The following is a 13,587-nucleotide window of genomic DNA, read 5'->3' on the forward strand; positions in this document are numbered from 1 at the left end:
GACAGAGAATGCGCAGACTCTTCGCTGAAGGAAACCTTACCAAGGTATATTCGTCTGAGGTCTGAGGAGGCCGGGCAGCTGCATATGAAGTGCGGTGCCGTTTTTTCTTCTTCCTTGTATTGGCTGCATATGGCCGAGACCACAGTCCGATTTTTTCCATGCGGTAGTTTAAGGAGCAGTGTCCCGTTAAAAGCCCGACTAGAGTTTTCATGTCCCACTTCTTAATGGACAACAAAAATGCCGCTCTAGTGGCCTCGGGTTCGTTCACAAAGATTTTTGCCTGCCGCCAGAAATTCAAATTTCTCCATTCGGCCGTGCGAATCGTTGCCATTTCCCCCTTCAGAGTAGACTTGGCAGTAGATGGTTGGATGCCAAAAGCTGGTTCTGATCCCACCATTGTTGATTCAGAATATTGGCGAGCCAGTCGGTCAACTTCCTCATTACCAGCGATATTTGAATGCCCTGGCACCCACATCAGGAATTTTTCGTTCAGTCAGCCAAATTTCAGCAGCATCTGATGACAACTCCACACCAACTAGCTTGATATGTCGTTGCTGTTTAGTGCTGATAATGGTGCCTGACTGCCGGAACAGATTCGAATGATCCGACCCCACCATTTTTGCCGGAAACATTCTTCTGCTGCCAATAAAATGGCATATATCTCAGCCTGGAATATGATCCTCATTTTTCCAGGAGGTTGAGCCAGTTCCATAATCGGATTTGCCGAGAATACCTCTGTGTTCAATCCAGTTTCCATGACTAGCTCATGACATTATCGAACATTGTCTTCTCAATTTTTCTCGTTAGTTCATGGAGTGCTATCTCCATAGATTTGCCTTTCTGGTAGGCATATTACCCACAGTGAAGTGGCCACTTAGAGATATATGTATCCCATATAAACCCGTCTACTAGTTTTTCCAGTCCTTTTAGCAGAAAGGAGGTTAGACTGATCAGTCGGAAGCTTTTTCGTCTGTGTAGGTGGGTTTCCCTGGTTTGAGAATAAATATTACCTTTACACCACGCCAGCTGGTTGGAATATAAGAGTGTGCTAAGCAAGCGCGGTATATATTCCGAATGCGTAGGTTCAGGGCATCCATTCCCTTTATTACTAGAGCAGGAATAGTGCCATCCGAACCTGCAGACATGTATCTATGGAACGAGTTAAATGCCCATTCTATTGGCTCAAGAGAGTTGATCTCTTTGCAAAAACGTCTCCATGATAATGGTTTGGCTAACCTTATGCTCTTTTTTAGAGTTTTTTGAGCCTCTTTGTGCCTTTTACTTTACTAAAAATTATTTAATAATTAGCAAATGTTTGACTACTTAGCACTGAAGAAGGCAACATAATTTTGAGCAAAGTAAAAGGGAACTGGTCTTTGAATTTTCTTTATATTAATTATGATAGTTTGTAGGCAAAATGAATATGAAACAACATTTATAATAAAAACTTTTTCATTTATTTTATAATAGGCATCATTGCGAACAATATATAAAAGATTTTTCTTAAGACGCTTCAGAAAAGTTGGAAACAAATTATAATACAAAGTAAAAATCCATTATTTAGCACCAACATACCACTTTTTAAAACGTTCCACAGCCTGCTCCCATTCTCCAATAAGCTGCATATATTTACATTTCATTTCTTCTCTTGGCAAAAACACTTTATCGATACTATAGAATTTTTCTAGATGCGTTTGTGATGGCCAAATATCTAATTTTACCAAAACGAAAAACCGAACATTAGACTTTCAATATGTGAGAAATTACTTTTCGCAACTTACTTGCATTCAAGCCTGCAACGAATGCAGCTCCCAAGGCACTTGATTCTGAAAATTTGCTGCGTTCCACTCTTACTCCTGTAATATCCGCTAGAGTTTGACATAGAAAGTCGTTTTTAGATACTCCACCATCGACTCTGTAATTAAGATGAGAAACAATATTGTATGTGATGAACCTTTCATTGTGATAAGACCACACTTACTTGATGCGAGAGAATTTGTAATTAGTTTCCGATGATGTACAGTAGAACAATTGAGCTATGCGAAAGGCGATGCTTTCGAGTAGAGCCCGAACTAGATGTGGTTGTCTCGTAGATGATCGCAGTCCGATAAACCCAGTACCAGCCTGTATATCGTTTATTGGAGGCTGTGAAAATAATCGTTTGTAGTGAAATTTATCTTTTCACATGTTCATCTCTTACGTACTCCAAGTCCACTGAAAGCAGGTATAAAGTAGACACCGTCTGAATCGGGAACGGATTCAGCAATACTGGATGATCTTGCCGGGTCATCAAAAAGTCCAAAATTGATTGCCCAATTTATCATCGAACCGGTGTCATTCACCGACCCCTCAATACAAAAAACTGTATCATTCACTCCATTTCGTCTAAACTGCCACGCTACTAAAGGATAAAGCCCATGCACCGAAGCATGACAATATTTATTTGTGTACACATTCATAAAGGATCCTGTGCCAAGTGTCATTTTTATATCGCCATCAGCGAAGCAATTCGATCCCCATAGAGAGCAAGACTGATCACTCATCGAGCAAGTTATCCTAATTCGTGCTCCAAAGATTGATTCGTGCACATAACCAAAGTTGTAATTACTTTCTACTACTCGCGGCAAAATTTCTGGCTACAAAAAATCGACATCGTGTTAATTTTCTTGGGAATTTGTGAAAGTATTTGCCTACATTTATAGAAAACATATTCAGCGCCCATCCTGCCCAGCCCAGTGTAAATGGATCATACAATCCCGTCGCCGTGCACGATGTAATATCGCTTATATGTTCTACCGCTTCCTTCGAACCCCGGACCTTTCTGGAAAATATGGATTTTAGTATAAAACACATTCACATTTAATAAAACCTCACCTGAGTTTGTACAGAAGCCATGAGTCTAAAGTTCCACAAAGAGCCGTTTTGCGTTCTATTGCACTTTTCAGTTTCTCATTGTTTTTCATTTGCCACAGTAACCGCAAGGTAATCTGAACCCGATCGTGCACAATGCATTTGAAAATACTTAAAGAAATGTACATATTTGAGGAAGCCTACCTGACCATTCATCAACTTTAAAAGGGCGCCCGCTAAAAATCGTTTACTTCTTGTGATAAGGTACAAGACGTACGCCGCACTATTCAATAGTCTGAGCCGAATGCTCGAATTCCATTGCTTCACAAGGGAATCGGCACGCAAGTCCTTCCATGTTATAAAATTATGGAAATATTCTTCGGTATCTTTGTCCCATGTTATGAATGAACAGCGCTGAGTTGAAATTCCGAGGCACGTAATATCTGCGGCCGTAAGTCTAGCTTCTATAAACGATAAGAATTACTAAGGGAAAACTAGAGAACTATCTAACAAAAGCACATGCACCTCTTATGGCATTAGTTATTGCAACTACTATTGATTCCCAGAGATCAGTGGGATCTATTTCGAAGTATCCTGGCTGCGGGTTGAGCAAGTGAACCTAGCAAAGCAATTAACTAATGATAATAAAAAGGAAAATTAAAATATAAATGTTGAAGTCTTACAGATCAAACAGAAAAGCTGATCAAATGAAAAGGAAATATCGATCTCAATAAATCCGATTTCACTTCAAAAAATTCAACACAACAACAAGTAACAGACAACAATTGATATAACAGCAAAGATCTTATTCACTAAGAAAACTTATCATACGCAGTAAATAAAACATGACTACGTGATCCTACCTCAAGCACTTTTAAATGTTCGTTGCTTGTCAGAAATCGTTGCCATCTCTCTAGCGACTTTCTTCTGTACTACCAGCCGTATCACCAAAGCCGTGTTATATTAGGGAAATCCTCCCTTCCACCTTCCTCTTCCAGGCTTGACTTTTCTTTATCCTACACTATTGCTTCTGTCTCTCTTCTGAGACCTGATTTTCGTCTGCCATCCGTCCCAGCTTCTTCAATTTCTGATCCCTCTTTGTGTTTGGTCAGTTGCCCCCCAAACCCCCCCCCCCCCCCCGGTTTTTTAACTTATCAAAAAAATTGGTGGTGATTTGTGACCATCTTCAAAACGGTTGATAAAAAGCTCTATCGATAGAATGCTCGTACGTTCAGGCTTTAAACAGAAATTGAGGGTTGAGGATAGCATAAAAAAATATTTGATGATAGTGGATTCCATTGCATTCACTCACACATGACATGCGGTATCGAGGTGGAATTTTAAGTCCAAAAGGAAGTCCGATAGGAGTGCATTGTGTCGCTATTACTATTCCTTCTCGTCATCGATGACCTTGTCCGAAAGACGACGAGGGATTCAACAGACCATTACGTTCTCTTCAAACATACGCTAATGACACCTACTTGCTTTCACACCGTCTTACACCTTGCACAAATGACTCTGGATTTGGATAAAGTGGCAAACAGAACCGCACTGAAAATAAATATCCACAATATGAAGATTTTCAGTCGGATGGGTCATCGTACTCTTCCCGCCTTCATTAGTGGGTATTCCTCCATTTCGTAGTGTTGCTTTTGCCGATGGTAGCACCAACAGGTTCGTCCATAATATATAGAGTTACTTTCAAAACCGATCACGCATCATTTATGCAACATTGGCAGGGATTAATTTTTCCATATTGGTTTTTGGAACAATCGCTTATTTACTTCTTTAAACATAAGCATTAACTAACTTATACTGCATATGATTATCATCCAGAAACAAGAAATTAGATGAAATTATCAAAAACTAGCTTGATCGGTTTCGTGACTTTAACCATTTGGCAGTTTATTCGCCATCAATATCTTCTATATCCACTTTTGCGTCCAGTACAGCCTTAATTCTTTCTAGCATACCATCAAGAAGATACCTGCACACATTTCTTGAAATGTGATGCCATGCAGGATACATTTTTGCCCACAGCTCTTCCTTATTTCTCGTCTCTCCAATAATCGACCTATTCAAAGCCCACGTAGGTGTTTTATAAGGTAGTGGTCTGGAGACTGTTGAGACTACTCAAGAATTGTAATATTATTTTTAAACAATGCTTTTATTGCTTTGGTAGTATGGTTATTCACATTAAAATTTTCCGCATATTCTACGAGTCGGCTCTCAAAATATTAATATAATATTAAAATACAACCCTCATTCCGATGTTTCTGCGAAGCGTTCAAACCCCTCTGGCCATCATACATTCTCATACCATTATGAACCTTCAACCAAATTTTGGTTTTTCATGCCATGGCTGTAATTCCTCACTAGAAGTTTTCCACACCCACTCGTGACCATTCGATTCCAAACAATTAATTTTGGACTCATTCGACAATATCACCTTGCCTCAAACCTCTTCAGTCCACTTCGAGTACTTTCTTGCGAAATCTAGACGTCCTTTCTTATGCCTTGTTAATAACAAGGGTTTTTGATTTTAGCTCTTCCCTGTAAACAAACGTCTCGTAGTGTTCGTAGATTTTTTTTCAGCTGATATGGTCATATTTAAGTCTGAATTGATAGAGCGTTTACGCAAAATTGTTCTTTCATTACCTTTATAAACAATTGGTTGTTGACCTCCTTTATTTGTGATTGAAAGATAATCTGCATTTTTTCGGATTCTATTTATTAAACCCATGGTTACACTTGCCAAAGATGAGATTCGTCAATGAAACACATTTCCTTAAAAGGTGTTACGATGAGAATCAGGCGTTATATCACTTTGGCACCCACACGGTCGCCAAAGCTGTCAACCAACCAAACTCCTCCTAACAAGTTTCCCAGTCGTGAACACCGTTGGTGCGAGATAATATATGAAACCGTATGGCACGTGCTTGAGCTAACCCGAATGCTAGCAGTTTAGCGAGTTGAGGGCCGGGGCTCTTGGTTTTCAAATACTATCTCCCTGTCAGAGATTTTATCACGTGCCTTGACTCAATAGCAAAAAAAACTAAACCCACTCTGGGTAAACTACTCTAATAAAGACACGTAGTCGCGAGGCGGATTGATAAAACCGAAAATTTCTTCGTAAAAGAAGTTAAACTGCGAAAAGGCTTAATAAGGAAGGAAACTAAATCACATAAAACTTAACGCCTGCGGGATGGACGAGGAAGGACCAGCCGATTCAGGCATCTATGCGACGGGTGGCCCCATCTTCTTTTCCTCTTCATGGGGGGCCAGATGACATGTTGGCCCTGTGGTAGGCCACCCCAACCTAAACGTTCGCCCCCTGCCGCTTCCAATGAAGTGGGAAGAACTCTAATTACTTGAAAGGAGTGACACCTTCCTAGGCAGGATTAAAGCAAAAGAAACTTAGGCCAATGCATGATTAAATTTAATATTCAAATTCATTTATCTCTTTATATGTCAACTAGCCTAATACTATAATCAACATTGGCAACAGAATAAACTATGATTTTCCGATCGATTCATATAAAACTAATATTTGAATTTATCATATCCTTTCCAAATTTAATTTCAACATTTATACGCATTTTTCAAAGGATAACGTTTTTTCTCTTTGTTTTTGTAAAAGTTTTTTGAATCGATTTTGTGAGGCATTCTTTGATTATGTTTGTTGGATGACATAATTTCTGCTGGGTTTATAATCTTTTCAACAACTCGTTTTGTCTGAGTGTAATTATGCGTTGTTTCTACCGATTAATTATCTGAAATAATAAAAAACTTGTTGTTTCTTTTTCGTTGGTGTAGATATTTATTCTTGCAAATACCGATATTTCGGAAACCACTTGTTCCCTTCATCAGTGCTAACAAGTCTAGTCAACTCGTTTTGGTTTCAGAAACTCAAGCACTATTTGCCTTTGGAGATAATGCATATTTCATAATCAGTCCTTTCCCATTGAATTACACAATATTGAAACACTCTATACAAAACCGACCTGCCCACAGCTCTTTCTGTGGCATGGCCGCTCTATCATCCCCGACTTCTTCCGACAACATGGCTCGAGCTGTTCACCAATGAGCCGACTCCTCGCCGAACGAACTCGCCTTCTGGCCTTGGAAACGGCTATTTCACACATCAATTTGCCAATGGGACTATATTCCAAAGTTTTGGAGCACTCCTTAAGCAAAGTTCTACCCTTTACAGAGACTTTTTTCTCAATTCCCGACGCAACTTCACTCGACTCACCGGAGATTCCCTCTTTTTTCTGTTCGCGACTGAACATCTATTCCCTATCCACAGAACTTCCCCTGCCATCTAGCACGCCAAAGCGGACCCGGGCAGCTGCAACGATAAATTTCCCTTCCGTTACCGTAACTTGACTGAAATCGGAATTTCAAATTTGGATCTCCAAACCTCGAAAGCGAGCAGGAAAATTATAACAAAGATTTTGCAGATCTACTGACTTGAACCTTTCAACACGAAGGTGTTGGAAGGGGAATTGCGACACTGCGAGAGTGGTTGTTATCAATGGAAAGGCGACACCTGCTATACTAGCGCGTGGCATGGCTACGTGCCTTCCCCTGGGCAGAAGGTTGAGGTGGTCTTCATACCTAAGCCTGGGAAAGATGACTATTCGAATCCAAAGAACTTCAGCCAAATCAGCTTAACATCATTTTCGCTGAAATGTCTGGAGAGACTGGTTGAGCGAGAGAAGGTGGTAAAGTCGCACCCACTAAATGAAAGCCAACACGCTTACCAACGTGGAAAGTCCTGTAAGTCTGCTCTTCTCTCTTTGATTTCAAAGATAGAGGACGCAATTTTGAAAGGCCAGTATACATCCACTAACAGGAGCAAACACCAGCTTCTAGCCACTTTGAGCGCACTAGGGCAGAGGTGAAGCCGTTATCATATAACGTTTCATACACCATACTCGTCTCACCGTACTGAAACGAAAGGTCCCAAATGTAAGTCACAACGGCTATATGCAGCTGACTAGATATATTCTTTCTTGAGAGATGGAGCTGTAACGTTCGCAAGCAACCTTCATTTGGGGGAGTTCAATATCTGCTAAGAACATCCAACCAAAAAGGAAATACCATTAAAGCTTTCATTCTGATTATAAGCTAAGACTGCTGCGAATTTTCATCGAAATTGCAGACTAGAGGCCTTGCCTTCCTTCCTTGGGGGTGGAAATGAAAATTCGACCTTCACCAAGTTTGTTATCGAGTTAGGTCTATGAATCAAGAAAAATGTGTAGATAACGGCTCACAACTAGATTCTGATAACTTACCTGATCATAATTACATACATACCATATACAAATACTCAATTGCATTGAATATCACCACAAGATTACGCAGTTATGATAATGCTTACATGATTATAATCCTAATCAAGGAAACTCAATAACAATTTGAAATGATAAAATCATGAAAATTTCATTGTAATCACGTAATGGTTTATTAAATTTGGTAAATTTCACCTTTCTTAAGTACGTCCACAGAGATAAATTTACTATTGGGACTCATTCAGTAATAGTACCTTTATGGCGCCTTTTTAAGTGAATTGTTCGCTTACGACAACACTAGCTGAGACCCACAATTTTGCAATAATGAACAGATTTCAATGGGAGGGAAGGGAAGGGAAGCCAATTTAACAAGTTGCGACATCTCAACACAAAGTATTTTATTATTTAGGTTCATTATTCTATCCACATTGCACATCGCCCGCGCAAAACTTTCACTACTTTCTAAGATCAAAGGTGGAAGAAAATGATGAAGACAACTATTGGGAAACCTCCAGCAAATCTTACCCTTTCAGTAGCGGCTCCTCTGATCTTCAAATCTGTATCGAATATAAAACAACGAATCGTTGTTGTCCCAACATCAAGGGACGCAATGTATTTATCACTTCCCATTTTGCACGTATCAAAGTTCACCGGTCATCACTTTCAACTTCGGTCACACTCAAGTTCCACTGAGAAAGCTACTACCCAGGGGCCTTAGGCGTTGTGCACATATTCTAGTGAAACGCACTTATCAAAGTACATGTCGACTAGCTGAAGAGCTGTTATCAGATAGCAACAATTCCCACCACTATTTACAGATATTTTCTGTCATGCAAACGCTACCATGGCAACGAATGCCACACCACGCGAAATATCGTAAATACATAAATCAGGTTCGAGTCTGTGCTAGTGATCTTGGATTTTAATAGATTACAGTAAAAACGAGCAAACGATATTATTATCGGAGTTAAATATTGGCCTTGAATGAAGGCTTTAATACACTTCAAGGCCCTGATCCAATATGGATTGTTGTGGAAACGATTATTATATTATCATTTTTAAATGTTCTCTTTATTAATTATAAAGTAAGAGGATTATAAAAAAGTCTTAACAGTCCTTTCGTACTTTGCAGTTGCAGTTGTTGAAACTCTTTCAAACATACAATTAACACAAATGGTAATTGTTCAAAGCAAATTAGGTTTTATGACGAGCTGAAGGATGAAAAATACATAATGAAATATGCCAATGTGATTGAAAGACTGAGACTTCCTACTCTGAAAGCAAAATACAGACAAACCTCTTTAAGTGCAAATTCTTCTAAGTCGAATTAATCTTCTTGACTTTTCATTGGCGTTCCCGTCAATTTTCTATATAACATTCAACCTCTAAGTAGAAAATTCCTCTTAATCGAATCATATTTTGTAGCTTTGGGAAAATACTGCATACATTACAATTCCTCTAAGCCGAAATCGAAGGGTCGATTTTACGGAACAAATCAAAAATCTTTCTATATTCATGTATGTTGGTGTATATTCACAAACTAACGTGGGGCTTAGGAATTTTAAGGTGCAAAAGGGAATAATAATTTCACCTTCATCATCATCATCAACGGCGCAACAACCGGTATCCGGTCTAGGCCTGCCTTAATAAGGAACTCCAGACATCCCGGTTTTGCGCCGAGGTCCACCAATTCGATATCTATAAAAGCTGTCTGGCATCCTGGCCTACGCCATCGCTCCATCTTAGGCAGGGTCTGCCTCGTTTTCTTTTTCTACCAAAGATATTGCCCACACAGACTTTCCGGGCTGGATCATCTTCATCCATACGGATTAAGTGACCCGCCCACCGTAACCTATTGAGCCGGATTTTATCCACAACCGAACGGTCATGGTATCGCTCATATATTTCGTCGTTATGTAGGCTACGGAATCGTCCATCCTCATGTTGGGGGCCAAAAATTCTTCGGAGGATTCTTCTCTCGAACGCGGCCAAGAGTTCGCAATTCTTCTTGCTAAGAACCCAAGTCTCCGAGGAATACATGAGGACTGGCAAGATCATAGTCTTGTACAGTAAGAGCTTTGACCCTATGTTGAGACGTTTCGAGCGGAACAGTCTTTGTAAGCTGAAATAGGCTCTGTTGGCTGACAACAACCGTGCGCGGATTTCATCATCGTAGTTGTTATCGGTTGTGATTTTTCACCCTAGATAGGAGAAATTGTCAACGGTCTCAAAGTTGTATTCTCCTATCCTTATTCTTCTTCGTGTTTGTGTTTGACCAGTGCGGTTTGATGTTGTTGGTTGATTCGTCTTCGGTGCTGACGTTGCCACCATATATTTTGTCTTGCCTTCATTGATGTCCAGCCCAAGATCTCGCGCCGCCTGCTCGATCTGGATGAAGGCAGTTTGTACATCTCGGGTCGTTCTTCCCATGATGTCGATATCGTCAGCATAGGCCAGTAGTTGGGTGGACTTGAAGAGGATCGTACCTCTTGCATTTACCTCGGCATCACGGATCACTTTCTCGAGGGCCAGGTTAAAGAGGACGCATGATAGCGCATCCCCTTGTCGTAGACCGTTGTTGATGTCGAATGGTCTTGAGAGTGATCCTGCTGTTTTTATCTGGCCTCGCACATTGGTCAGGGTCAGCCTAGTCAGTCTTATTAATTTCGTCGGGATACCGAATTCTCTCATGGCCGTGTACAGTTTTACCCTGGCTATGCTATCATAGGCGGCTTTAAAGTCGATGAATAGATGGTGCAACTGTTGTCCATATTCCAACAGTTTTTCCATCGCTTGCCGCAGAGAGAAAATCTAATCTGTTGCTGATTTGCTTGGAGTGAAGCCTCTTTGGTATGGGCCAATGATGTTCTGGGCGTATGGGGCTATCCGGCCTAGTAAAATAGTGGAGAATATCTTATAGATGGTACTCAGCAACGTGATACCTCTATAATTGCTGCACTGTGTGATATCTCCCTTTTTATGTATGAGACAGATAATGCCTCGTTGCCAATAGTCAGGCATTGATTCGCTGTCCCATACCTTGAGCACAAGTTGATGAACCACTTGGTGTAACTGGTCGCCTCGCGACTTATGATTTTTTAGCCGATGAATTGCACGGAATGTTTCTCCTAAACTTGGTGGTGGCAGTATTTGTCCGTCGTCTTCAGTTGGCGGGACCTCCAACTCGCCGATGTTCTGGTTGTTCAGTAGCTCATCAAAGTACTCAACCCATCGCTCTAATATACCCATTCTGTCGGAAATCAGATTTCCCTCTTTGTCTCGGCAGGATGAGCATCGAGGTGTATAAGGCTTCATCCTGCTGACTTGTTGGTAAAACTTCCGCGCCTGGTGCGGTTGCTCCCTGTACTTTTCTAGTTCATAGACTTGTTGGTTCTCCCAGGCTTCCTTTTTCCGTCTGTGAAGTCACTTCTCCACTCGTCGGAGTTCGTGATAAGCCTCTGCGCGTGCCCGCGTTCTTTGAGAATGCAACATTACTCGGTATGCGGCATTCTTCCGTTCCGTTGCTAGCTTACATTCATTGTCAAACCAGCCGTTCCGACTCCTTTTGCGGCTGGGGCCAAGTATGTTTGTGGCCGTATCCATGATAACGTTCTTCAGGTGATTGTGAAGATCATTTGTTGATGCTTCATCTCCAGGTCCTCTGTTGACTGCGGTTATTGCGACATCCATTTCCCTCTTATAGGTGTCGAGGAGGGTTGTGTTGTGGATGGCTTCAGTGTTCACTCTCACCTGATTGCCAAAGGGGATTCTAGGTGGTGTTGTTATTCGAGCTCGGAGCACCATGCCAACGAGATAGTGATCCGAGTCTATATTGGCCCCCCTATATGTTCTGACATTCATCAAGGCTGAGAGGTGGCGGCGTTCGATCAACACGTGGTCAATTTGGTTGAAAGTGGTCCCGTCTGGAGAGGCCCACGTATGTTTGTGGACCGCTTTCCGCGCAAACCAGGTACTTCCAACAACCATTTCGTGTGACCCTGCTAATTGAATAGTCCGCAGTTCGTTATCATTTGTTTTTTCGTGTAAGCTATGGGAGCCAACGTATCGCCTGAATACGGGCTCCTTCCCTACTTGGCTGTTAAAATCCCTAAGTATGATTTTGATATCATATCTGGGACAGGCTTCGAGGGTTCGTTCTACTGCCTCGTAGAAGGTATCCTTCACCGACTCTGCAGTCTCCTCTGTAGGGGCGTGAACGTTTATGAGGCTTATATTTCTAAACTTGCCTCGCAAGCGCAAAGTGCATAGCCGTTCGCTTATGTTTTCAAAGCCGATAACAGCAGGTTTCATTTTTTGGCTGACTAAGAAACCTACTCCGAGCACATGGTTTACTGGATGACCGCTATAATATATGGTGTAGTGGCTCTTCTCCAAGAAACCGGTCCCTGTCCATCGCATCTCTTGCAACGCTGTTATATCAGCCCTATATTGGGACAGGGTATCGGCTAGCTGCTGGTCAGCTTCATCTCTGTACAGGGAGCGCACGTTCCATGAGAAAATGCGCAAATCTTTATTCCGTGTTCGTTGCCGGGTCCGCCGTTTTAAAATCCGTCCTGTCCGAGGCTCCTGTTGTGGCTTCGTAACGAGTTGTTTTCCGTGTAGGGTTGTCAGCCCTACCCAACCCCCAACCTGGAGGACCAGTTAGTACAATTTGTCCCGTTTTTAGGCGCGGGAGACTCGCCTTCATCCTTCTCCGTCTGCAGCTTTTCGTTAAGAAAGAGCTCCCAGCGGTCACCACGTGGAGGTGGAGATAAGGTTTGGTAGTAGAGCTGTTGGTGTTGGTTCAGCAGGCATTTCCCAGGTTTTATGCTCCATCGTGGGTACCAATCCACGTTTCGCCCTGGGACCTATACTACCCTTTGATCACTGACGAATTACGAAATTACTTCATCATTTATCTGGAACACCGACAATCGGATTGCAACTTATTCTTCTAAATTATACGTGATACTTTCTCTGGCCGTGGGTTCAATAACGATTGGACAAGACGATTTGAGTTGTGAATGTCATCATCGTCTTTACGTATCTATTTCTTGAATCAAATTACGAGTGAAACAGAGTTTCAAATCTGCCTTATGCAATCTTATGCACTTTCGTTTATTAAACTCTCTTGTAGGCCAATAAGTGTACAAAGTTGGACGAAAAAATCGATTTTTTTATTTAAAAACTCCCAAGTCGAAACTTCAATCTTGGCAATAGCGAACATTGGATTTCGTTGAATTTTCCCTTCTCTCAAAATTCTAAAATGCGTTTCTATTCTAATACAAAAGACATTTATAGTGTTTCAAAGTTTCAATTTTATTTCCTGATTTTCCTATTTCTGATACACTCTATCATTTATAGGTTTTCAAAGTCCACTTCAAACAATAATAAAGTACATTATGGAAATTACATTTTAGTGTTTTTCTTTGTCACATTT

General features: G+C 41.1%; 1 protein-coding gene across 1 annotated transcript; it reads right to left on the reverse strand.

Moving 5' to 3' along the window:
• Positions 1-1,468: 1,468 nt before the first annotated feature.
• LOC119649771 (putative glycerol kinase 5) lies at positions 1,469-8,961 on the reverse strand. The gene is made up of 9 exons (XM_038052071.1): positions 8,673-8,961; positions 3,376-3,469; positions 3,055-3,314; positions 2,875-2,987; positions 2,695-2,821; positions 2,205-2,636; positions 1,982-2,145; positions 1,782-1,915; positions 1,469-1,711 (listed from the first exon to the last, which is right to left on the reverse strand). The coding sequence occupies exons 1-9, from the start codon at positions 8,775-8,777 to the stop codon at positions 1,557-1,559; spliced, it is 1,584 nt and encodes a 527-aa protein (XP_037907999.1). The 5' UTR covers positions 8,778-8,961; the 3' UTR covers positions 1,469-1,556.
• Between the last annotated feature and the right edge of the window lie 4,626 nt (positions 8,962-13,587).

Source organism: Hermetia illucens, chromosome 2, assembly GCF_905115235.1.
Source record: "Hermetia illucens chromosome 2, iHerIll2.2.curated.20191125, whole genome shotgun sequence".
Taxonomy (NCBI): domain Eukaryota; kingdom Metazoa; phylum Arthropoda; class Insecta; order Diptera; family Stratiomyidae; genus Hermetia; species Hermetia illucens.